This window comes from Mercenaria mercenaria, chromosome 6 (assembly GCF_021730395.1).
Source record: "Mercenaria mercenaria strain notata chromosome 6, MADL_Memer_1, whole genome shotgun sequence".
In the NCBI taxonomy this organism is placed as follows: Eukaryota; Metazoa; Mollusca; class Bivalvia; order Venerida; family Veneridae; genus Mercenaria; species Mercenaria mercenaria.
Genome location: NC_069366.1, coordinates 83,201,164 through 83,227,520, shown reverse-complemented (window position 1 = coordinate 83,227,520; position 26,357 = coordinate 83,201,164). Strand labels below are relative to the sequence as shown.

General features: G+C 40.5%; 1 protein-coding gene across 2 annotated transcripts in view; it reads right to left on the bottom strand.

Annotated features, from left to right (window-relative positions):
* The window catches only part of LOC123549897 (genetic suppressor element 1-like), a 137,401-nt gene that overhangs the window by 26,567 nt on the left and 84,477 nt on the right, over positions 1-26,357 (bottom strand). For both annotated transcript variants that reach the window (XM_053546497.1, XM_053546498.1), the window contains exon 3: positions 20,577-20,792. In XM_053546497.1, coding sequence (XP_053402472.1) covers positions 20,577-20,792 — 216 coding nt within the window. The remainder of the gene's footprint in view (positions 1-20,576; positions 20,793-26,357) is intronic.

Below are 26,357 nucleotides of genomic sequence, written 5' to 3'. Positions count from 1 at the left end.
ACGTTCAGTAATATAATGAATGTATAATGACAGATTTGCACCAGAATTATTAAATTATTCAATAGTATCTTTATGGTATATTTCTAATCAAGAAAACTTTCAAGACAAAAATAATGTATGCAAACATAAAACAAACTACATGTATTTATAAATGATAAGCATGTTATATAGACAAACAGGTATTAATATTTTTCCTGACATTCAGATTCATTGCAAATCTTTCTGTAGTACCTTACAATGTAGACATTACAACAAAAACCATGGAAATCTACCTTATGATTTTCGTAGACAAAAGTACGCAACGCGCAAAATGCACCTTGCCCCTTTTTAGCAGCACCCTGCCCTTTTTAGAGGTCTAGAAAAATCCCTAATTATGGTGAAAGCTTGAAAGCTCACTTAAATCACGTGTTAGCCTGCTTCCTGGAAAAACCAGTACTGATGTCATATAAGAATGGGTTGTAACCCTAGCTGGGCTCCAACCCACAGCCTCTGGGCTGAGAGTCCGACACCTTCCTGACTAAACCAATGTTTAATTGTGCCATGTATATTCTATACCCCAGCTATTTAACTAAAAGTGTACTGTTTAGTTTAAACAGAGATCAATAATTCAATTTTATTTCAATTCAAAAAGACATGTCAGACTAAGGTTCATAAATTTTTTACATAAATTTAGCCTTTAAACTATCACTTTACAAACTTGCTGTCAAAACATCTTCTGGGTTTATCAAATAATGTCTGTAAAACTCATGATTAATGCATCAAAGCTCAAAGACAGCATATTGAAAATTTCTTCTCTCAAAGTTACTGACGGAAAATGATTATGAATTGTATTGGCTAAATGAGACACTACTCCTCAGAGCTTTTCATCAATAACAACATTATTATCTCTCTTAGCAAATATATTTTTTGAATAAAGTAAAATGCTGATTTTTTTCTGTATTTTTTGTGCACTTCCTTTCAGTTCAGACAAAAAGACTGCAAGATTATTTTTTAGATGCAGCTTTCAATTCCAAAATGTATCACAGAAATTGAGACATAAGTTGCTTTCTTTTATGCAGAACAGAAGGAATAAACACACACTTCTGGTTTTTTATGATTAATTTTCCTAGCAAATAAAGACTATATTTTATCAGAAAGGTCAAGATCGTCTTCAATAACTTTACTATAGCAGTGTCAGATATCACACTAAAATTGTTAGATTGTTGCAAGGTCAGTCAGCTTTCCATCATTCCAAAGGGAAATTGATAATTCATACAAAAAAGTGAGAACAAAAGCCAGACAACATTAATAAATGCCAGAAAACTACTGCTTCACTCATTAATTCTGTGACATCGTTTTTTCTATGCATTTCTTCTTGATTATAATGCAACAACAAAATAACTTTTTAAGACACAGTTATGTTCACTCATAACTATCCATTTTTAATGGTATCCCTTAGGGCACCATTTCAGGATTTGGCTTGCACCTGGGTCTACAAGACAGGTGGATGATAAAATACAACTACAAATGCTGAACACAGCCTAAATTATTGGAAGGTGCCAAACAAGTTATGGGATTCAGAGATGTAAAGCACAACTTATTTGATACGAAGTTGCTGAGCACAGCTCAAGTAATTCAGAGATGTTGAGCACAGCTTAAATGATTCAGAAGGGTCAATCACAGTTTAAGTGATTCAAAGGGGCAGATCACAGCTTAAGTGAATCAGATGGGCCAATCACAGCTTAGGTGATTCAGATGGGCCGATCACAGCTTAAGTGATTCAGAGGGGCTGATCACAGCTTAGGTGATTCAGATGGGCCGATCACAGCTTAGGTGATTCAGATGGGCCGATCACAGCTTAGGTGATTCAGATGGGCTGATCACAGCTTAAGTGATTCAGAGGGGCTGATCACAGCTTAGGTGATTCAGATGGGCCGATCACAGCTTAGGTGATTCAGATGGGCCGATCATAGCTTAAGTGATTCAGAGGGGCTGATCACAGCTTAAGTGATTCAGAGGGGCTGATCACAGCTTAAGTGATTCAAAGGGGCTGATCACAGCTTAAGTGATTCAAAGGGGCTGATCATAGCTTAAGTGATTCAAAGGGGCTGATCATAGCTTAAGTGATTCAGAGGGGCTGATCACATCTTAAGTGATTCAGAGGGGCTGATCATAGCTTAGGTGATTCAGAGGGGCTGATCATAGCTTAAGTGATTCAGAGGGGCTGATCACAGCTTAAGTGATTCAAAGGGGCTGATCACAGCTTAAGTCATTCAAAGGGGCTGATCACAGCTTAAGTGATTCAGAGGGGCTGATCACAGCTTAAGTGATTCAAAGGGGCTGATCATAGCTTAAGTGATTCAGAGGGGCTGATCACATCTTAAGTGATTCAGAGGGGCTGATCATAGCTTAGGTGATTCAGAGGGGCTGATCATAGCTTAAGTGATTCAGAGGGGCTGATCACAGCTTAAGTGATTCAAAGGGGCTGATCACAGCTTAAGTCATTCAAAGGGGCTGATCACAGCTTAAGTGATTCAAAGGGGCTGATCACAGCTTAAGTGATTCAGATGGGCCGATCATAGCTTAGGTGATTCAGATGGGCCGATCACAGCTTAGGTGAATCAAAGAGGCAGATCACAGCTTAAGTGATTCAAAGGGGCTGATCACAGCTTAAGTGATTCAGATGGGCCGATCGCAGCTTAAGTGATTCAGATGGGCTGATCGCAGCTTAAGTGATTCAGATGGGCCAATCACAGCTTAAGTGATTCAGATGGGCCGATCACAGCTTAAGTGATTCAGAGGGGCTGATCATAGCTTAAGTGATTCAGAGGGGCTGATCACAGCTTAAGTGATTCAGAGGGGCCAATCACAGCTTAAGTGATTCAGATGGGCCGATCATAGCTTAAGTGATTCAGAGGGGCTGATCATAGCTTAGGTGATTCAGAGGGGCTGATCACAGCTTAAGTGATTCAGAGGGGCCAATCACAGCTTAAGTGATTCAGAGGGGCTGATCGCAGCTTAAGAGATTCAGAGGGGCCAATCACAGCTTAAGTGATTCAGATGGGCCGATCACAGCTTAGGTGATTCAGATGGGCCGATCACAGCTTAAGTGAATCAAAGAGGCAGATCACAGCTTAGGTGATTCAGAGGGGCTGATCATAGCTTAAGTGATTCAGATGGGCTGAACACAGCTTAAGTGATTCAGAGGGGCCAATCACAGCTTAAGTGATTCAGAGGGGCCGATCGCAGCTTAAGAGATTCAGAGGGGCCAATCACAGCTTAAGTGATTCAGATGGGCCGATCACAGCTTAGGTGATTCAGATGGGCCGATCACAGCTTAAGTGAATCAAAGAGGCAGATCACAGCTTAGGTGATTCAGAGGGGCTGATCATAGCTTAAGTGATTCAGATGGGCTGATCACAGCTTAAGTGATTCAGAGGGGCTGATCACAGCTTAAGTGATTCAGAGGGGCTGATCATAGCTTAAGTGATTCAGATGGGCTGATCACAGCTTAAGTGATTCAGATGGGCTGATCATAGCTTAAGTGATTCAGATGGGCCAATCACAGCTTAAGTGATTCAGAGGGGCCGATCACAGCTTAAGTGATTCAGATGGGCCGATCACAGCTTAAGTGATTCAGATGGGCCAATCACAGCTTAAGTGATTCAGAGGGGCCGATCACAGCTTAAGTGATTCAGATGGGCCGATCACAGCTTAAGTGAATCAAAGAGGCAGATCACAGCTTAAGAGATTCAGAGGGGCCGATCACAGCTTAAGTGATTCAGAGGGGCCGATCACAGCTTAAGTGATTCAGAGGGGCCGATCACAGCTTAAGTGATTCAGAGGGGCCGATCACAGCTTAAGTGATTCAGATGGGCCAATCACAGCTTAAGTGATTCAGAGGGGCCGATCACAGCTTAAGTGATTCAGATGGGCCAATCACAGCTTAAGTGATTCAGAGGGGCCGATCACAGCTTAAGTGATTCAGATGGGCCGATCACAGCTTAAGTGATTCAGATGGGCCAATCACAGCTTAAGTGATTCAGAGGGGCCGATCACAGCTTAAGTGATTCAGAGGGGCCGATCACAGCTTAAGTGATTCAGATGGGCCAATCACAGCTTAAGTGATTCAGATGGGCCGATCACAGCTTAAGTGATTCAGATGGGCCGATCACAGCTTAGGTGATTCAGATGGGCCAATCACAGCTTAAGTGATTCAGAGGGGCTGATCACAGCTTAAGTGATTCAGATGGGCCAATCACAGCTTAAGTGATTCAGAGGGGCCGATCACAGCTTAAGTGATTCAGATGGGCCGATCACAGCTTAGGTGATTCAGATGGGCCGATCACAGCTTAGGTGATTCAGATGGGCCGATCACAGCTTAAGAGATTCAGAGGGGCTGATCACAGCTTAGGTGATTCAGATGGGCCGATCACAGCTTAGGTGATTCAGATGGGCCGATCACAGCTTAAGTGATTCAGATGGGCCGATCACAGCTTAGGTGATTCAGATGGGCCAATCACAGCTTAAGTGAATCAAAGAGGCAGATCACAGCTTAGGTGATTCAGATGGGCCGTTCACAGCTTAAGTGATTCAGAGGGGCTGATCACAGCTTAAGTGATTCAGATGGGCCGATCACAGCTTAGGTGATTCAGAGGGGCCGGTCACAGCTTAAGTGATTCAGAGGGGCCGATCACAGCGTAAGTGATTCAGATGGGCCGATCACAGCTTAAGTGATTCAGAGGGGCTGATCACAGCTTAAGTGATTCAGATGGGCTGATCACAGCTTAAGTGATTCAGATGGGCCAATCACAGCTTAAGTGAATCAAAGAGGCAGATCACAGCTTAAGTGAATCAGAGGGGCCGATCACAGCTTAAGTGATTCAGAGGGGCCGATCACAGCTTAAGTGAATCAAAGAGGCAGATCACAGCTTAGGTGATTCAGATGGGCCAATCACAGCTTAAGTGATTCAGATGGGCCGATCACAGCTTAAGTGATTCAGATGGGCCGATCACAGCTTAGGTGATTCAGATGGGCCGATCACAGCTTAAGTGATTCAGAGGGGCCGATCACAGCTTAAGTGATTCAGAGGGGCCGATCATAGCTTAAGTGATTCAGAGGGGCTGATCATAGCTTAAGTGATTCAGAGGGGCTGATCATAGCTTAAGTGATTCAGAGGGGCTGATCATAGCTTAAGTGATTCAGAGGGGCTGATCATAGCTTAAGTGATTCAGAGGGGCTGATCATAGCTTAGGTGATTCAGAGGGGCTGATCATAGCTTAAGTGATTCAGAGGGGCTGATCACAGCTTAGGTGATTCAGATGGGCCAATCACAGCTTAAGTGATTCAGAGGGGCTGATCACATCTTAAGTGATTCAGAGGGGCCAATCACAGCTTAAGTGATTCAGATGGGCCGATCACAGCTTAAGTGATTCAGATGGGCCAATCACAGCTTAAGTGATTCAGATGGGCCGATCACAGCTTAAGTGATTCAGATGGGCCGATCACAGCTTAAGTGAATCAAAGGGGCCGATCACAGCTTAAGAGATTCAGATGGGCCAATCACAGCTTAAGTGATTCAGATGGGCCGATCACAGCTTAGGTGATTCAGATGGGCCGATCACAGCTTAAGTGATTCAGATGGGCCGATCACAGCTTAGGTGATTCAGATGGGCCGATCACAGCTTAAGTGATTCAGAGGGGCCGATCACAGCTTAAGTGATTCAGAGGGGCTGATCATAGCTTAAGTGATTCAGAGGGGCTGATCACAGCTTAAGTGATTCAGATGGGCCGATCACAGCTTAGGTGATTCAGATGGGCCGATCACAGCTTAGGTGATTCAGATGGGCCGATCACAGCTTAGGTGATTCAGATGGGCCGATCACAGCTTAGGTGATTCAGAGGGGCCGATCACAGCTTAGGTGATTCAGATGGGCCGATCACAGCTTAAGTGATTCAGAGGGGCCGATCACAGCTTAAGTGATTCAGAGGGGCCGATCACAGCTTAAGTGATTCAGAGGGGCCAATCACAGCTTAGGTGATTCAGATGGGCCGATCACAGCTTAAGTGATTCAGATGGGCCGATCACAGCTTAGGTGATTCAGATGGGCCGATCACAGCTTAAGTGATTCAGAGGGGCCGATCACAGCTTAAGTGATTCAGAGGGGCCGATCACAGCTTAAGTGATTCAGAGGGGCCAATCACAGCTTAGGTGATTCAGATGGGCCGATCACAGCTTAAGTGATTCAGATGGGCCGATCACAGCTTAGGTGAGTCAGATGGGCCGATCACAGCTTAAGTGATTCAGAGGGGCCGATCACAGCTTAAGTGATTCAGAGGGGCCGATCACAGCTTAAGTGATTCAGAGGGGCCGATCACAGCTTAGGTGATTCAGAGGGGCCGATCACAGCTTAAGTGATTCAGAGGGGCCAATCACAGCTTAGGTGATTCAGATGGGCCGATCACAGCTTAAGTGATTCAGATGGGCCGATCACAGCTTAGGTGATTCAGATGGGCCAATCACAGCTTAAGTGATTCAGATGGGCCAATCACAGCTTAGGTGATTCAGATGGGCCGATCACAGCTTAAGTGATTCAGATGGGCCGATCACAGCTTAGGTGATTCAGATGGGCCGATCACAGCTTAAGTGATTCAGAGGGGCTGATCACAGCTTAGGTGATTCAGAGGGGCCGATCATAGCTTAAGTGATTCAGAGGGGCTGATCATAGCTTAAGTGATTCAGAGGGGCTGATCATAGCTTAAGTGATTCAGAGGGGCCGATCACAGCTTAAGAGATTCAGATGGGCCAATCACAGCTTAGGTGATTCAGATGGGCCGATCATAGCTTAAGTGATTCAGAGGGGCTGATCATAGCTTAAGTGATTCAGAGGGGCTGATCACATCTTGTGATTCAGAGGGACCAATCACAATTTTAGTGATTCAGAGGGGCCAGTCACAGCTTAAGTATGTTGTAAAGTTGGATTTTTACAACATAATGTTACATAATACATAGTTTCAGTATTGCATAATATTATCTAACAATCTAATATTTTATCATAAATGTTTGTATTTACAAATAGCAGGGTATTTTAAGATTTGAAAGCATAGACATTTAGTTAGTATATTAAGGGCATTCAGCTAGCCTATTAAAGACTGCTGATTTATCTATGTAGATCATTCTTCATTCACATTCACACAGTTCAATATATTCATTTGATACTTTATTATTGCTTATTTACTTCATAGTCATCAGTACTTTCAGTTTATCTTTACTGCAACAAACTGCATTTGATATCATTACATACATGTATTTTCATTTTGTATTTACATCAGCTATTTTTAGTAAGACCAGTTATGAAAGAACTTTGAGCTATTTTTAGATTATAGACAAATGGCCAGTTTTTCAACTATTAAGTAATGACTTAAGCTCTGACTTAAGCCGTGTCGGTTATATTTACAACGATTAAGTCAGCACGTGAATAACAGAGCTCGACAAAAGTTAAACCTTCGATTGGATTTTTCTACTTTGAGCGGTGTCAGCAATTGCTTATCTTTCTATTGTTATTTTAAACCTGGGGCATAGGTGGTTTAAGAAAAGATGGAGGCGGAATATCTAGGCATGGATTTAAATTTCCAGTATGAAGTTAAAGCAGAAATGTTGAGGAGGGAGGGAATGATACGGGACTGAACAATCCCTTTCGTTATGTACGATGATTTGGACTTTTGGATAGATTTCGTCTCAGTAAAGCTAGTATTACAGATGTTTTGCTTTATAAAAAAAAAACTTAAACCAACAGCGACGCTGATGCTGGGGCGAGTGCAAAAGCTCATTTTTTATTCGAAAAGTCGAGCTAAAAATGTAACAGATTCAACTCTTCAGTTTTAACTTTACTAAATTCGCTAAGTTTGTACATGTTTCAAAATATACATGCAAGCATAAATATATAAGTGCATGTATTTAATTATAAGTACATGTAACGCACAAATATGTAGGTGAACATATATATATATATATATATATATATATATATATATATATCCAGTTGTTATATATTCTTCAATACTGTGATTTGAAATTCATCATTATATTGAGTATATATATAATTAATTACAATGCTTCCTAATTTACGGGCTTGGTAAGTGCATACTGCACGTGTTTTGTACATGAAAGGTGGAACATTTAGGAATAATGAAAACAATAAGACAATGAGCAAACATAGGAATGCTTGTAGTCTTACATTGAAATAAATTCACCTTTTTTCCCAGCAATTATTTTTTTTCATTCATTAGACGGACGCTATTGCTTCTGTGTCTTTGTATTTTTCTATGATTTCTATGAGAATTTCTTTTTCGAAAGTAGTAAATCACCAAAGTAACACGTTTTATATATGAAAAAATACAGCGAAACGGTCCGATGACTCTATCTACATGTTCATAGTGTGTGACAAAGGCTTAGCTAATACATCGCAAATATACCCGCCGAGTATTAGTAAAAATCCGTTAGAAAACAAGGTTGAGCGATGGCTTAACTAATACTGGTTTGAGCCTTTCTTAGTGCTAGAGTTGAAAAACTGGCCAAAAGAGGTTACATAAACACTGTCAAGGTCATAGCTGATATGTACATCTACATCTACATCGGTACAACCAACAATCGATTTCCAATTATGACTGGTCGGCGCTGTCAGAGAAACAGTTGTTAAAGAAATTTAGTATATTACAGTATTAAAAGTAAAAGATAGAAGAACAGTATGCTACAGTTAAAATAGGACAGAATGGAAGAATTACATAGTGACCGCCGCCAGCCTCTCTGTAAAGATACTGAGGCTGGGGCTAGCTTTGACTGATGTGGGGAGGGAGTTCCAGAGATGGATGGTTCTAGGGAAATAAGAGTTAGCAAAGTATTGAGTGCTGGAATAAGGGATCAAGTAGTTCAGATTTCTAATGGGGGTCAAGTAACCTTGGTCAATAGCAACGGTCTGGGTCCTTACTTTGTAAAACAAAAGTAATGAACAGTTTAACCTACGGTACTGGAGAGTTTTCCATTCTAAGGATTTCAACATTTCAGTTACACTGCTTGTATAGTTGTAATCATTCATAACATACCTAGCTGCTGACCTTTGGACTCGTTCAAGTTTATGGGTGAGGGTTTTCTGCCAGGGATGCCACACAGTTGAACAGTATTCTAGCTGGGGGTGGACATAGGTGGTGTATGCAGCTTCTTTGACCTTTATGTTATCTGTCTTGACATTTCTCTGAATAAATCGAAGGGAAGAGGTTGCCTTAGAAGTTATGTTTTCTATGTGTTGTGACCAGTTCAAATCATTGGAGATAGTTATTCCTAGGTATTTAGCTGATGAGGTGGACTTTAACTCTGTATTGTGTAACCTGTAGGGATATATAAAGGGATTTCTCTTCCTACTTACTCTAAGGACTTCACATTTGTCGGGGTTAAATTCCATTTGCCAGACTCTTTCCCATGTTTCTAATTTATGGAGATCTTCTTGAAGGGCTATGCTATCATTATTTGATTTGACAGTGAGGTATATGATGGTGTCATCTGCTAACATACGGGTTTTACATTTGACTGAGTCAGGCAGGTCGTTAATGTATACAAGGAAAAGGCATGGCCCAAGGACAGACCCCTGTGGAACTCCAGACAGGACCGGAAGTTCGCTGGACAGGTGACCTTCAACTGCGACCTTCTGAGTACGATTAGAGAGGAAGGATTTGACCCAATTAGTTATTTGGGGACTAACACCTAGAGACTTAACTTGTAAATTAGCCTCAAATGGTCGACTTTGTCAAATGCCTTAGAAAAATCCATTACGATGACATCAGTTTGTTGGCCTTGTTCTAAATTACTATAAAGTTCCTGGGTAAAATTAATAAGCTGAGTTTCGAAACTATGACCCGACCTAAAACCATGCTGGAACTGGCTGATAATATTGTGTTTGTCAAAGAAGGACATAAGATTTGAAACCACGATGTGCTCAAGGAGTTTGGACGCAATACTGGTCAGAGAAATTGGTCGATATTTGCTGGGTTTTGATTTGAGACCTTTTTTAAAGACTTGTGCAACTGTTGCCTTTTTCCAGTCTTGAGGGACAATGCCTGTATTTAGGGATAAATTGAAGATGTGGCAAAGGACGGGGGCGATTTCTTGATGAAGTTCCTTGAGAACACGGGGGAATAATTCATCTGGCCCCGACGCTTTATGTGGGGATAGGCCAAGAAGGAGTTTGTCAACACCCTCTGGAGTTACATTTATTTGGTCCATTAGGGAGGAAGGGGATGTTAACAGTTTGGAGCACAAATGTTTAAGGCTTAGGGGCTTAGGTGGGGAGAAAACTGATTCAAATTGCTTATTAAGGATGTTTGCTTTAGTGACTGGATCAGTATGGGTGAAACCATCTGATTTGAGAGGGGCTATGCCGACATTTTCTTTTTTGCTACGTTTGATGTAGCTATAGAATTTCTTATTTCTACCAGGTTGGGAATCATGGCTAAAGATGGTGTTTTCCATGTATGACCAGTATGAGGCTCTTATTTGCCTTTGTATATAGGATTTTAGGGACTTCAGTTTCTGGTTCTTAGCTTGATTTGGGGATTTGTTGAGTTTGTGATAGAAATTATCACGCTTCAAGCCTGATAATTCTGGGAGTTAACCAAGGCAAGTCGGCACAAGATTTGGATATTTTAGTAGGGATATGCTTGATAGAAGATTCATTTAAGCTGTCCTTAAATGAGTTCCAAGCCTCATCAGGGTTTGTATGGGCCTTACTAATAAAACTACTACTAAATGAGCGCATGTCAGATCTGATCGCCTCCCAGTTAGTTTTCCGATATTGTTTTATTAGTCTCTTTGGCTGGATGGGTCGCCCTCTGTTTATTTTGACCTCATGAAATACTATATCATGGTCAGAGGTTGCAAGGCCGGGAAGTGTCTTTGACGAGGTGGACGTGGGATTGGTGGGAGGTAAGGAAGAGGTCAAGGGTATTGGACAACCTGGTTGGGACTTTTACCATCAGTTCCAAATTTAGGTGGGACAGTTTTTCCATAAAATCTTCATAGAGACTTCTATTTTTACAATTTGGTTTGAGTGTTTCATTGACCCAATTGATATCAGGCATGTTGAAGTCTCCGAGGAGCCATATTATGCAATCCTTCGGGATTTTACTTAAGGATGACCACAGTTCAGACAATGATAGTTCGTCAAGTTCATGTGGTTTATAGTATGCTCCAACATAAATGTTTTTTATACCAGTTAAAGTTATTTTTGACCAGGTTATATTACAGTTAGTTTTAAGGTCAGGTTGTTCTTGACTGAGTAACGCTTTAGAGATGGCAATCATCACTCCCCCACCCTGTCCACCACACCTATCATCCCTACAGACACTATAGTTTAGGGTATCTGGAAAAATTTCAGAAGAACTGACATCAGGTTTTAACCAGGTTTCAGTGAGACAGATAATATCAGGTTTGACTTGGTCTACCATTAGATGCAAGTCAGGTATTTTATTCTTTACAGACCTACAATTGATGTTGAGAACAGTGAGGCGCTCTGAGTTCTTGAGTTTAACTTTAGGTGGCCTTGACTTACTTTTGGGGTTGGGGGTGGATGTTGCTTTTGGGGTTGAAGGAGCGTCTTGAAGAAAAGAGGAGTGGTCTACATTTGTACTGATATTATCATGATCATTAGTGAGGGGTGCATAATATGAAGTATCACTAAGACTATTAAGGGAGTCAGTCAACGAAACTGAATAATTAGGAGAACCACATTGACAACAATACCAGCTAAACTTAGAGTCTGACAACCTGTTGTATGTGGAATTACCTACCCCTTCACAAGCTGCATGATACCATGTTTCACAGTCATCACATAATATGCCCTTCTGGGACCATGAGACATTTTCAGAGCACTTACCACAAGGATACTGGGTGCCACTGCAAGGACCTGGATTTGGTTCGATGTCTGAGATTTGGCTGGTCAGTAGGCAGAACATATAAATCAGGGTTGATTTACTAGCATTGGGCATTTCTTTATGCTTCTTAAGTGCTATTATGTGTTTGAAAGCATTCATGATAGAAGCACCTGTTAACATTTGTTTTGGGATCAAGCAATCATCTACTGATGTTTTGGGGTATACTACTTTTGGGGTAACATTACACACTAATACCAGTGCAAAAAGGCAGAACAGGGTAATCCTAAGATCCATACTCCCCAGCTCCCACTGCAACAACGATGTCACTTTTATCCGGAACTTCAACTGTATCCGAATTGACCACAAGTTCGAATGCAGGTCTGGTACGCTAAGCAGGGTGGGAAAATCAAGGGAATACCTACACAGACTAATACAGGTTAGTTTGTTTACCACCACCAATGCAAGAAAAGTAAAGATACTGTTGAAAGTAAAGTGAATCAAATTTTTGTGCACTTTTGAAAAACAGGATGTGAACTGCTCTCGACGCATGCGCAAGATACTAATGCATAATGGTGGGAAGAAAAGTATCTGATGTAAGATAAATGTTGAATGGCTTATCAGAAAGATGCTGACCAATCAGAATGTACTTTACATCCTTCATGGTTGACTGCATTCTGGAAGAGTTTAGGGGGCAAGGGACAGTTAATTTGAAAATTCCACAAATCTGCGCTGATACCAGTGCGAAAAAAATCATGAAAAATCCAATTTTGATAAATTCAAGGCAAGTGTGGAGCGAATGTATTGCATAGACTAAGCACTTCATTGTGTGACATTTTCAGCCTGCCGATTCTGTTGCTTCTGTGATAAAAACGAGTAAAACGCAGGTTTCAGGACACTAAATTTTGAGGCAAAAATGGCCCAAAATGCACAACTTGCGCGACCTGTACCGTATTATCTGCAAATGACTGACCTAAAACACATGCATATTTTTAAAGCATGTGGCCAGACGAAAATAATGGTGGGAAGAAAAGTATCTCATAACCGTTTACTTTTTCCGCTATTTTGAGCTGAATCTGGATGGATGAATGACCGTTTCCATTTCGTCTGAATTCCGTTACCTCAGGTTAGACTTTAGACACGGCCGTCTACACGGAGCTAGGAAAATCGATTCAAGTAAATATTTACTTTACACAATAACTACTCGTACGCAGGAATCCTCAGTTCTATAAACATCATAAATAACCAGTTGAATATAAATGCCTTTAAAGTGCATCTGTCTATTTTATTTAAAAAACATACCCGGGCCAAATGCAAAACTGGCCCCTGCCACTTTACCTCAGTAGAATTTCAGAGCCATTTCTTCACTCTGTTAGGAATTTTTGGACTGACAACATCTTAAAAACTCTCTTAGGGTTTAGTAATTAATAATTAATTAATTTTGTATTTATTTTTGGCTATTCATTTAACCTAAATTTATTGTAACTTTTCTCTAAACTAGTAAGTAATTTTCTTTAATTAAGTAACTTAAATTCTATTGTTTTAACAGCAATTATTTTAGATTTTCATCTTTAAATACTTCAGTAAATATTGATAATTAATTTATATTGCTGTTATATTTAGGCACAGAGTCATACAAGTGAAGAGTCACAAAAATACATTTAGATACTTTAATAATAACATTTATTTAGATTATTATTTAGCTTTTGGCAGAACTTAAAACTTTATTCTTTTTATTCATTAAGCTGATTTGTCATCTTTATCAGTATTTTTGGCATTTTTCTAACTTGTATATTTAGATCTTTTTGTAAAATATTAGTTTAGAAAGATAAGTAAAAATTTGGTTGGTTTTCAAATTCATTCAGCATTTGTGTTTTATTTTCCCTTTCTAAGTAAAGGGTGGTGTCATCCTGACGTGTCAGTTATTCTGACGTAATAATTTACTACTAGCAAACTGCTAGGCTAGACCACTGCTTCCAAGCAAACTATTAAACAAACGTATAGATAGACAGGCTGTTCAACAAAAAATTTTATTCCCCACAACAAGTAATTCACAGATGTTGATCACAGCTTAAATGATTCAGAGGGGTCGATCACAGTTTAAGTGATTCAGAGGGGCCGGTCACAGCTCAAGTAATTCAGAGATGTTGAGCACAGCTTAAATGATTAAGAGGGGTCGATCACAGTTTAAGTGATTCAGAGGGGCCGATCACAGCTAAAGTGATTCAAAGAGGCAGACCACAGCTTAAGTGAATCAGAGGGGCTGATCACAGCTTAAGTGATTCAGATAGGCCGATCACAGCTTAAGTGAATCAGAGGGGCCGATCACAGCTTAAGTGAATCAGAGGGGCCGATCACAGCTTAAGTGATTCAAAGGGGCAGATCACAGCTTAAGTGAATCAGATGGGCCGATCACAGCTTAAGAGATTCAGATGGGCCGACCACAGCTTAAGTGAATCAGAGGGGCCGATCACAGCTTAAGTGATTCAGATGCGCCGATCACAGCTTAAGAGATTCAGATGGGCCGATCACAGCTTAAGTGATTCAGATGGGCCGATCACAGCTTAAGTGATTCAGATGGGCCAATCACAGCTTAAGTGATTCAGATGGGCCAATCACAGCTTAAGTGATTCAGATGGGCCGACCACAGCTTAAGTGATTCAGATGGGCCGATCACAGCTTAAGTGATTCAGAGGGGCCGATCACAGCTTAAGTGATTCAGATGGGCCGACCACAGCTTAAGAGATTCAGATGGGCCGATCATAGCTTAAGTGAATCAGATGGTCTGATCACAGCTTAAGTGATTCAGATGGGCCGACCACAGCTTAAGTGAATCAAAGGGGCCGATCTCAGCTTAAGTGATTCAGATGGGCCGATCACAGCTTAAGTGTTTCAGATGGGCCAATCACAGCTTAAGTGATTCAGAGGGGCCGATCACAGCTAAAGTGATTCAGATGGGCCGACCACAGCTTAAGTGAATCAAAGGGGCCGATCACAGCTTAAGTGTTTCAGATGGGCCAATCACAGCTTAAGTGATTCAGAGGGGCCGATCACAGCTTAAGTGATTCAGATGGGCCGACCACAGCTTAAGTGAATCAAAGGGGCCGATCACAGCTTAAGTGATTCAGATGGGCCAATCACAGCTTAAGAGATTCAGATGGGCCAATCACAGCTTAGGTGATTCAGATGGGCCGATCACAGCTTAGGTGATTCAGATGGGCCGATCACAGCTTAAGTGAATCAGATGGGCCGATCACAGCTTAAGTGAATCAGAGGGGCCGATCACAGCTTAAGTGATTCAGATGGGCCGATCATAGCTTAAGTGATTCAGATGGGCCGATCACAGCTTAAGTGAATCAGAGGGGCCGATCACAGCTTAAGTGATTCAGATGGGCCGATCACAGCTTAGACTCGTTTTACCTGTGCTCGACCAGATTTACATGTATTTTTCTCGGAACAAATTAAAAACTGACAAGGTTGTGGAAAACGTTTAGTTTCTGTATTGACCTACTTTTATTGGTAAATTTCCACCCAAGCGTTTGGCTGACATTGATCAGGATAAAATATGGTGCGGTTCTTACTATAGGGTGTAAAACACTAAATTTTAAAGTGACATTTTCCTATGCTCGACCAGACCGATTTCTTTTTTCAGAGGTAATCATAAAATCAAACAAACAAATATTTTTAGAGTCAAAACTTCATATTTTCAAGTTTTGTTTTCAGATTTGAAAACTAATAAGTTTCAGACTTTCAAACAAGAGACAGAAACACCTACCTGAACAGCGGGCTTAAGGAACATTGGTAAATGGTGTGTCTGCAGTATCCATGAAGTAATTTAACAAGAAATCAAACTATTTTAACAATAAACAAACCGAAAAACTTCAAAATGTCAAATGTCCATAATCATTTTACCCAACTAGTCTTATGGCGCGGTGAATCTTTTTATCTCAAGCGTCTACATGACGCAACTAATGAAGGCGCCATTTTTGTTTTGGTCTGTCGAGAGGTGGGCGTGTTTCTTTACATCTTAAATTTTACTTTCAAGTCGATAGTTTACAGATATAAGCTTATGTTAAATTATCAATAAAGGTTAGAAGACTATAAAATACATTGTTCCAGTACTTTTCTTAAAGAATTCGGGAAAGACGCATCATTTTCAAGAGGAGATTCACGGTAAGTATTTTGACAGATGCAAAGAAGCTGTCGTCTGTAAACAAACAAGCCCCTTAAAGATCTAGATCAAATATGTAAGATGTCGTACAAGGATGCCGGGAAGGAAATAAATGAATAAAAACCGAGAGTTCAAAGGTTTATTTCAATAAACATGTACATTTATAAATAGTGGTCGAGCACTTGGCTGGTCGAGCATAGGTAAAATGACTCTAAGTGATTCAGATGGGCCAATCACAGCTTAGGTGATTCAGATGGGCCGATCACAGCTTAAGTGATTCAGATGGGCCAATCACAGCTTAAGTGATTCAGATGGGCCGATCACAGCTTAAGTGATTCAGATGGGCCGATCACAGCTTAAGTGATTCAGATGGGCCGATCACAGCTTAAGTGATTCAGATGGGCCAATCACAGCTTAAGTGAATCAGAGGGGCCGATCACAGCTTAAGTGATTCAGATGGGCCGATCACAGCTTAAGTGATTCAGATGGGCCGATCACAGCTTAAGTGATTCAGATGGGCCAATCACAGCTTAGGTGATTCAGATGGGCCGATCACAGCTTAAGTGAATCAAAGGGGCAGATTACAGCTTAAGTGAATCAGAGGGGCCAATCACAGCTTAAGTGATTCAGATGGGCCAATCACAGCTTAAGAGATTCAGATGGGCCAATCACAGCTTAAGTGATTCAGATGGGCCGATCACAGCTTAGTTGATTCAGATGGGCCGATCACAGCTTAAGTGAATCAAAGGGGCAGATTACAGCTTAAGTGAATCAGAGGGGCTGATCACAGCTTAGGTGATTCAGATGGGCCGATCATAGCTTAAGTGAATCAGAGGGGCAGATCACAGCTTAGGTGATTCAGATGGGCCGATCATAGCTTAAGTGAATCAGAGGGGCCGATCACAGCTTAGGTGATTCAGATGGGCCGATCATAGCTTAGGTGATTCAGATGGGCCGATCATAGCTTAAGTGAATCAGAGGGGCCGATCACAGCTTAGGTGATTCAGATGGGCTGATCACAGCTTAAGTGAATCAGAGGGGCAGATTACAGCTTAAGTGAATCAGATGGGCCAATCACAGCTTAAGTGATTCAAAGGGGCAGATCACAGCTTAAGTGAATCAGAGGGGCAGATCACAGCTTAAGTGAATCAGAGGGGCTGATCACAGCTTAAGTGATTCAGATGGGCCGATCACAGCTTAAGTGATTCAGAGGGGCCGATCACAGCTTAAGTGATTCAGATGGGCCGATCACAGCTTAAGTGATTCAGAGGGGCCGATCACAGCTTAAGTGATTCAGAGGGGCCGATCACAGCTTAAGTGATTCAGATGGGCCGATCACAGCTTAAGTGAATCAAAGGGGCCGATCACAGCTTAAGTGATTCAGATGGGCCAATCACAGCTTAAGTGATTCAGAGGGGCCGATCACAGCTTAAGTGATTCAGATGGGCCAATCACAGCTTAAGTGATTCAGAGGGGCCGATCACAGCTTAAGAGATTCAGATGGGCCAATCACAGCTTAAGTGATTCAGAGGGGCCGATCACAGCTTAAGAGATTCAGATGGGCCGATCACAGCTTAAGTGATTCAGAGGGGCCGATCACAGCTTAAGTGATTCAGATGGGCCGATCACAGCTTAAGTGATTCAGAGGGGCCGATCACAGCTTAAGTGATTCAGATGGGCCGATCACAGCTTAAGTGATTCAGATGGGCCGATCACAGCTTAAGTGATTCAGATGGGCCGATCACAGCTTAGGTGATTCAGATGGGCCGATCACAGCTTAAGTGATTCAGATGGGCCAATCACAGCTTAAGTGATTCAGATGGGCCGATCACAGCTTAAGTGATTCAGATGGGCCAATCACAGCTTAAGTGATTCAGATGGGCCGATCACAGCTAAGGTGATTCAGATGGGCCGATCACAGCTTAAGTGATTCAGATGGGCCGATCACAGCTTAAGTGATTCAGAGGGTCTGATCTCAGCTTAAGTGATTCAGATGGGCCGATCATAGCTTAAGTGATTCAGATGGGCCGATCACAGCTTAGGTGATTCAGATGGGCCGATCACAGCTTAAGTGATTCAGAGGGGCCGATCACAGCTTAAGTGAATCAGAGGGGCCGATCACAGCTTAAGTGATTCAGAGGGGCCGATCACAGCTTAAGTGATTCAGAGGGGCCGATCACAGCTTAAGTGATTCAGAGGGGCCAATCACAGCTTAAGTGATTCAGATGGGCCGATCACAGCTTAAGTGATTCAGATGGGCCAATCACAGCTTAGGTGATTCAGATGGGCCGATCTCAGCTTAAGTGATTCAGATGGGCCAATCACAGCTTAAGTGATTCAGATGGGCCAATCACAGCTTAAGTGATTCAGAGGGGCCGATCACAGCTTAAGAGATTCAGATGGGCCGACCACAGCTTAAGTGAATCAGAGGGGCCGATCACAGCTTAGGTGATTCAGAGGGGCCGATCACAGCTTAAGTGATTCAGATGGGCCGATCATAGCTTAAGTGATTCAGATGGGCCGATCACAGCTTAAGTGAATCAGATGGGCCGATCACAGCTTAAGTGAATCAGAGGGGCCGATCACAGCTTAAGTGATTCAGATGGGCCGATCAGAGCTTAAGTGATTCAGATGGGCCGATCATAGCTTAAGTGATTCAGATGGGCCAATCACAGCTTAAGTGATTCAGATGGGCCGATCATAGCTTAAGTGATTCAGATGGGCCAATCACAGCTTAAGTGATTCAGATGGGCCGATCACAGCTTAAGTGAATCAGATGGGCAGATCACAGCTTAAGTGATTCAGTGGGCCGATCATAGCTTAAGTGATTCAGATGGGCCGATCACAGCTTAAGTGATTCAGATGGGCCAATCACAGCTTAAGTGATTCAGATGGGCCGATCACAGCTTAAGTGATTCAGATGGGCCGATCTCAGCTTAAGTGATTCAGATGGGCCGATCACAGCTTAAGTGATTCAGAGGGGCCGATCACAGCTTAAGTGAATCAGATGGGCCGATCACAGCTTAAGTGATTCAGAGGGGCTGATCACAGCTTAGGTGATTCAGATGGGCCGATCACAGCTTAAGTGATTCAGATGGGCCAATCACAGCTTAGGTGATTCAGAGGGGCCGATCACAGCTAAAGTGAATCAGAGGGGCCGATCACAGCTTAAGTGATTCAGAGGGGCCGATCACAGCTTAAGTGAATCAGATGGGCCGATCACAGCTTAAGTGATTCAGATGGGCCAATCATAGCTTAAGTGATTCAGATGGGCCGATCACAGCTAAAGTGAATCAGATGGGCCGATCTCAGCTTAAGTGATTCAGATGGGCCAATCACAGCTTAAGTGATTCAGATGGGCCGATCTCAGCTTAAGTGATTCAGATGGGCCAATCACAGCTTAAGTGATTCAGATGGGCCAATCATAGCTTAAGTGATTCAGAGGGGCCGATCACAGCTAAAGTGAATCAGAGGGGCCGATCACAGCTTAAGTGATTCAGAGGGGCCGATCACAGCTTAAGTGAATCAGATGGGCCGATCACAGCTTAAGTGATTCAGAGGGGCTGATCACAGCTTAAGTGATTCAGATGGGCCGATCACAGCTTAAGTGATTCAGAGGGGCTGATCACAGCTTAAGTGAATCAGATGGGCCGATCACAGCTTAAGTGAATCAGAGGGGCCGGTCACTGCTTAAGTGATTCAGATAGGCCGATCACAGCTTAAGTGATTCAGATGGGCCGATCATAGCTTAAGTGATTCAGATGGGCCGATCATAGCTTAAGTGATTCAGATAGGCCGATCACAGCTTAAGTGAATCAGAGGGGCCGATCATAGCTTAAGTGATTCAGATGGGCCGATCACAGCTTAAGTGAATCAGATGGGCCGATCACAGCTTAAGTGATTCAGATGGGCCGATCACAGCTTAAGTGATTCAGATGGGCCGGTCACAGCTTAAGTGATTCACAGTTGTCGAGCACAGCTTAAGTGATACACAGGTGAATGTGTAAAGCACAGCTCAAGTAATTCAGAGGGGCCGATCACAAGTGACTGAGATGTGCTGAGCACAGCTTAAATGCTTCAAAGGCTAGTGATTCAGTCAGCAACTTTACCCACTCATCAACAAGGGCACTCTGTTAAACTTCAACAACCTGAAAACATATGTTGAAAACACTTTCTGCTACATGAAACAATACTGCTGCTCAGTGAATTATATTATAGGACTTGTTGTATCCCAAAGTTTCAAACTAATCCTCAACATGTCCAAACCTTGACCGTCCACCTACAGTTTATGTAACTTGTTACTGGATTCTGTATCACTTAATTAAGACTTGTTTTCCACAACTAAATTACATCTTTCCCCACATGAATCGGGTATGACAGATGAATTGTCTTCTGTTAAATCATCACAGAGAACTTTCACTCTGTCTGCAGATCAAAGGTACGACGTTTCAATTTACTGTCTTGTGCCCTACTACCGGGCAAACGGTAAAACTTATTTAAACTAACCTGGAGGATCTTTAGCCTGATTTGCCAACTTTCTTAGAGCTGCAGCAAAACTCGACGTTCTTGACGCATTTAATGACGCACTTCCTCCAAGAGACGTCACTCCATTTGTAGGCGAGGTCACATGATGCAGAGGGGACACAGTTGCAGTATTTCTCTGGTGCTTGGAGCCTGCGGGACTCATCATGTTCAGTGGGGGTGGTTTTGAACCTAATGGACCTGGAAGTAGAAATAATGTTTCCATTGAGATATGTCATTCATTTTTCATTATTTGGTTAGTATATGCTAATCTAAATGAAAATACATAGAAGCTGATTAGAACTTGTGCCTCAGTTAGTAACATTACTATTGATTTGGTAGCCTTGGTGATCATCAGTAAAATTCCAAACATTGTAGCTCGCATCTACCATGCATCATGACATGACCAAAGTTGTTACTAGGAGTTACAAGGCGAAAAAGACTACTGACTAACAACCATGAAATAAAAACACACAAAATTCCCAACCTTCAGTTTGTTACTTCTATTTCGTCACAAAAACAATATTTGTTTCTTTTTTTTCTGAAGGAAATACATTGCCACAGTTATAATCTAGATCTCTGATACCATCAGTACCTGATTTATCATTTTTCTCGTTCTTTTACAAAACCAGAATCCAAGAATTACATCTTCTGTCAAATCCGATCTTAAATTCCCTGGAATAAAGTCGTGAGACAGTCTCTCAGAGGAAATGTAAAGTTCAATAGAGCAAACAATACTTGGTCTCGATGGCAAAAAGCTCAGTTTGTAGACATTATGAACTAATCATCGTGATGTGGCATGAAATCCTATCTATTATTCATAAGATATCAAAGAATTTATACAATCACTATACCTAAATAATATTACTTTTGACTTCTGGAGCTGAAAAGGTCATAATTTGTTTGCTTTTATTTTAATGAAAGCTTTTACCCTACAGAGTGGGCATTGGGTGATAACAGGGGGAAACAACAGTATAAAAAATAATTCGGGGGGAATACAAAATACAGCATTAAGAATAAAAAGCGTTTTTCATGACGAAGTCCTGAAAATGCCTCATAAAATGTCCATAAATTGTCCTTTTTTTACTATATTATGTTCTTTAAACTGTTTCAAACATTTTTTTAAATTTATATATCTTCTATTATGTCTATAAAATGTCTCTATAATATCTGTTTTAGTGAGTGTTTTTGTTGTTGTTTTTTTAACTTGCTTAATTACATTTCTGTTTATGTCTAAAAACTGCCTCTGTGTCTATATTCCATCAATGGTCATTATGTCTGTGTACCATGAATGGTTACTATGTCTGTATTCCATCAATGGTTACTATGTCTGTATTCCATCAATGGTTACTATGTCTGTACTCCATCAATGGTTACTATGTCTGTATTCCATCAATGGTTACTATGTCTGTACTCCATCAATGGTTACTATGTCTGTATTCCATCAATGGTTACTATGTCTGTATTTCATCAGTGGTAATGTCTGTATACAATCAATGGTCATTATGTCTGTATTCCATCAATGGTCATTATGTCTATAGTCCATCAATGGTCACTATGTCTATATTCCATCACTGGCCATTATGTCTGTATTCCATCACTAGTCATTATGTCTGTATTCCATCAATGGTCATTATGTCTATAGTCCATCAATGGTCACTATGTCTGTATTCCATCACTGGCCATTATGTCTGTATTCCATCACTAGTCATTATGTCTGTATTCCATCAATGGTCATTATGTCTATAGTCCATCAATGGTCACTATGTCTGTATTCCATCACTGGCCATTATGTCTGTATTCCATCACTAGTCATTATGTCTGTTTCCATCAATGGTCATTATGTCTATAGTCCATCAATGGTCACTATGTCTGTATTCCATCACTGGCCATTATGTCTGTATTCCATCACTAGTCATTGTGTCTGTATTCCATCAATGGTCACCATGTCTGTATTCCATCAAAGGTCATTATGTCTGTATTCCATCTATGAGTATTATGTCTACAAAATATCAATGTCTATTATGTTTGTAACAGCAAAAAGAAGTAAAGACCCCTACCCTACCTCACACTACACATACCCAAGCATGTTTCCCAAAGTAATTACAGAATCTAGTGCTTTATTGCCTTGACATCTGTTTGACAAAGACATTTTAGCTTGTTTTTTCTTACATATTGCTACAAGATGTTGTATTACTGAATACCTGAATACTTCCATTGATTGGTTGTACAATAATATGCTCTATACAAACTGCACCAGCTGTAGGAAAAATATCAACTCAACAGACTGTAAAAATGAAATAACGAGGTAACAGATAAAAGGCATACTAATTACAATGCCTGTTTAAGTAGACTTATATTGTTTAATCCTTTTTGCCTTGACCTTTGACCTTTTAGAAAAAAAATGATTCAGATCTTCATTCTAAGATCATGCAAATGTATGCCAGATAATTTGAAAAACTACTGCCAAGGTCACCCTGCACTCTGAATCCTCAACAGAAGAGGCAAGTAAAGACTGGAGGTCACAGGTTTAAACATGGCACAGTGTATGAACCATAACCATTACTTGCTTTTCCTTGGAAGTGAAACTATTACTTGCTTTTCCATGGAAGTCAAACCACTGCTTGCTTTTCTTAAAGAAATCAAACCATTACTTGCTTATACCAAGAAGTGAAACCATTACTTGCTTTTCTTAAAGAAAACAAACCATTACTTGCTTATACCAAGAAGTGAAACCATTACTTGCTTTTCCTTGGAAGTGAAACCATTACTTGCTTTTCCATGGAAGTCAAACCACTGCTTGCTTTTCTTAAAGAAATCAAACCATTACTTGCTTATACCAAGAAGTGAAACCATTACTTGCTTTTCTTAAAGAAAACAAACCATTACTTGCTTATACCAAGAAGTGAAACCATTACTTGCTTTTCCTTGGAAGTGAAACCAATACATGCTTTTCCTTGGAAGTGAAATCATTACTTGCTTTTCCTTTGAAGTCAAACCATTGCTTGCTTTTCTTACAGAAATCAAACTATCACTTGCTTTTACTAGGAAGTGAACCCATTATTTGCTTTTCTTAAAGAAATCAAGCCATTCCTTGCTTATACCAAGAAGTGAAACCATTACTTGCTTTTCTTAAAGAAAACAAACCATTACTTGCTTATACCAAGAAGTGAAACCATTACTTGCTTTTCCTTGGAAGTGAAACCAATACATGCTTTTCCTTGGAAGTGAAATCATTACTTGCTTTTCCTTTGAAGTCAAACCATTGCTTGCTTTTCTTACAGAAATCAAACTATCACTTGCTTTTACTAGGAAGTGAACCCATTATTTGCTTTTCTTAAAGAAATCAAGCCATTCCTTGCTTTTACCAGGAAGTGAAACCATTACTTGCTTTTCCTAGGAAGTGAAACCATTACTTGCTTTTCCTGGGAAGTAAAACCATTATTTGTTTTCCATAGGAAGTGAAACCAAATGAGTAAATGACACGAAACAACAGTAAATTAGACAAAGTTCTCAATCATGAATCTGGCAGAAGGCAATACATCTTTAGTAGGGCTTTTTCCTGGTAACATGAGAAAACCATGTCAGCAATTGATTAAAAATTCTAGTAATAATGGACTGGTTCAATACCTTGAGGTGTTACATACCATGTATGCTCACCTGTAAGGCACATTTCAGAGGTCAGATTTCAAAGAGTGGGAAGTGTCTTATAACTGAGTTTTACTAGAAACATAAAAAAAAGCAAAAATTTTAACTACCATTAATAACAGAGTTAAAGCCTTATCAAACAACCATATTTTCCCTGAAAGCAAACAAGAAAAAATGCTTACTAAATTGGCAGTCTGGCTCAAGCCTTTTAAAAGCCTTTACTTACACAATTTGTGACAGAAATATCATTGTAAGAAGTCAGTCACTTAATTACTTGACATTTTAGAGAGACACTTTTTGTTCTACAAAATCCATTTCCCACATAATTGTTTCAGATATTCAAATCTCTTTTCTCAGTCCCCTGGAGTACATCATTCTAGACAAAAGGAAAAATATATGGTAACAGATATATGGCATATTAAAAAACCTGATGAGCTTTCATACGCTTCCCCGAGGACCACGCAAAATCAATATTTATCAAGAACAGTGTTCCTGCAACTCGTTTACTTCTGTTGTTTGGAACAATTTTCAATTGTCTCAACCGTGTTAGCTATACTCATAACCTAGTAATTGATTTCTTTCACTGTTCTAATTTCAATTTATTTGCTGTCAAAATGAGATTTGTTAATTTGTTTCCCATTTCAAGAATCGATAAAGATGAAATAAATCATGTGTCACATGACACTCGCTGTCACATGAAAACACCTAAAGCTCCATTACCAATGCTCATCTGTAATTCTGCTATATAGTTTTCTTCGCCGCAATGTCAATTAAGTCAGATGACTCCAGTGTGCGGTGGTATGTTAAAGTGGAAATTACTCTTTCAATATGCAAGACGCAAGCCAATACGCATCAGGGAAGCGATATTAAAATCTTAAAGGCGCTACTGAAGATGAGGTTACTGCTGTCTTCTTTACCGTAATTATGAAATCATTTTATGCCATTTCCGATGAATCACAGCTAGCATTAAAAACCTGTAAATGAAAATTGATTTTTATTATCTCCTTTTCTGAAGAGTTAAAGCAACATATCAATTTCTGTGCATATTATATTCTTATAACAGTTTTTCGAGAAACAGTAAGTTTATTGTTTTAACATGCCCCAAACAGCTGGAATCCTGCTTTTCTGAACAGACCTCACCTTTCAATACACTTGAACAGTAACTGCACTTTCTGCACAGCTGTTATTCCAAAAATTCACTACCTGGTGCCTCCCACTTGAAAATTTTCATTTAGTGTAAAATAAAACCTGTATATTATAAAACTGTGTGTATTTCTACATTCTGATTCATGTGGCAGTTGTGAGTTAACTTGTTACCAAAGCCAGGATCAATGAGTAGTAATGGTTATAGTTGTTTGTATAAATAACTGTTTTCAGAAAGCTTGCTTAAAGTGTTTGTCAGTACGGACAGTACCTCTGTATGAACTGCTGTCTTAAAAAGCTTGCAAAGTATTTGTATGCATCTTTGTATAACAAGCTGTCTTCAGAAAGCTTGCAAAGTGTATCTCTGTATGAATAGCTGTTTTCAGAAAGCTTACAAAGTGTTTATATGCATCTTTGTATAACTAGCTGTCTTAGACAGCTTGCTTAAAGTGTTTGTAAGTACTTTAGTCTGAACAGCTGTCTTCAGAAAGCTTGCAATAAATGTTTGTATGTATCTTTGTACGAATAGCCGTATTCAGAAAGCTTACAAAGTGTTTATATGCATTTTTGTATAACTAGCTGTCTTAGACAGCTTGCTTAAAGTGTTTGTAAGTACTTTAGTATGAACAGCTGTCTTCAGAAAGCTTGCTTAAAGTGTTTGTAAGTATTTTAGTATGAACAGCTGTCTTCAGAAAGCTTGCAATAAATGTTTGTATGTATCTTTGTACGAATAGCCGTATTCAGAAAGCTTACAAAGTGTTTATATGCATTTTTGTATAACTAGCTGTCTTAGACAGCTTGCTTAAAGTGTTTGTAAGTACTTTAGTATGAACAGCTGTCTTCAGAAAGCTTGCTTAAAGTGTTTGTAAGTATTTTAGTATGAACAGCTGTCTTCAGAAAGCTTGCAATAAATGTTTGTATGTATCTTTGTACGTATAGCCGTATTCAGAAAGCTTACAAAGTGTTTATATGTAT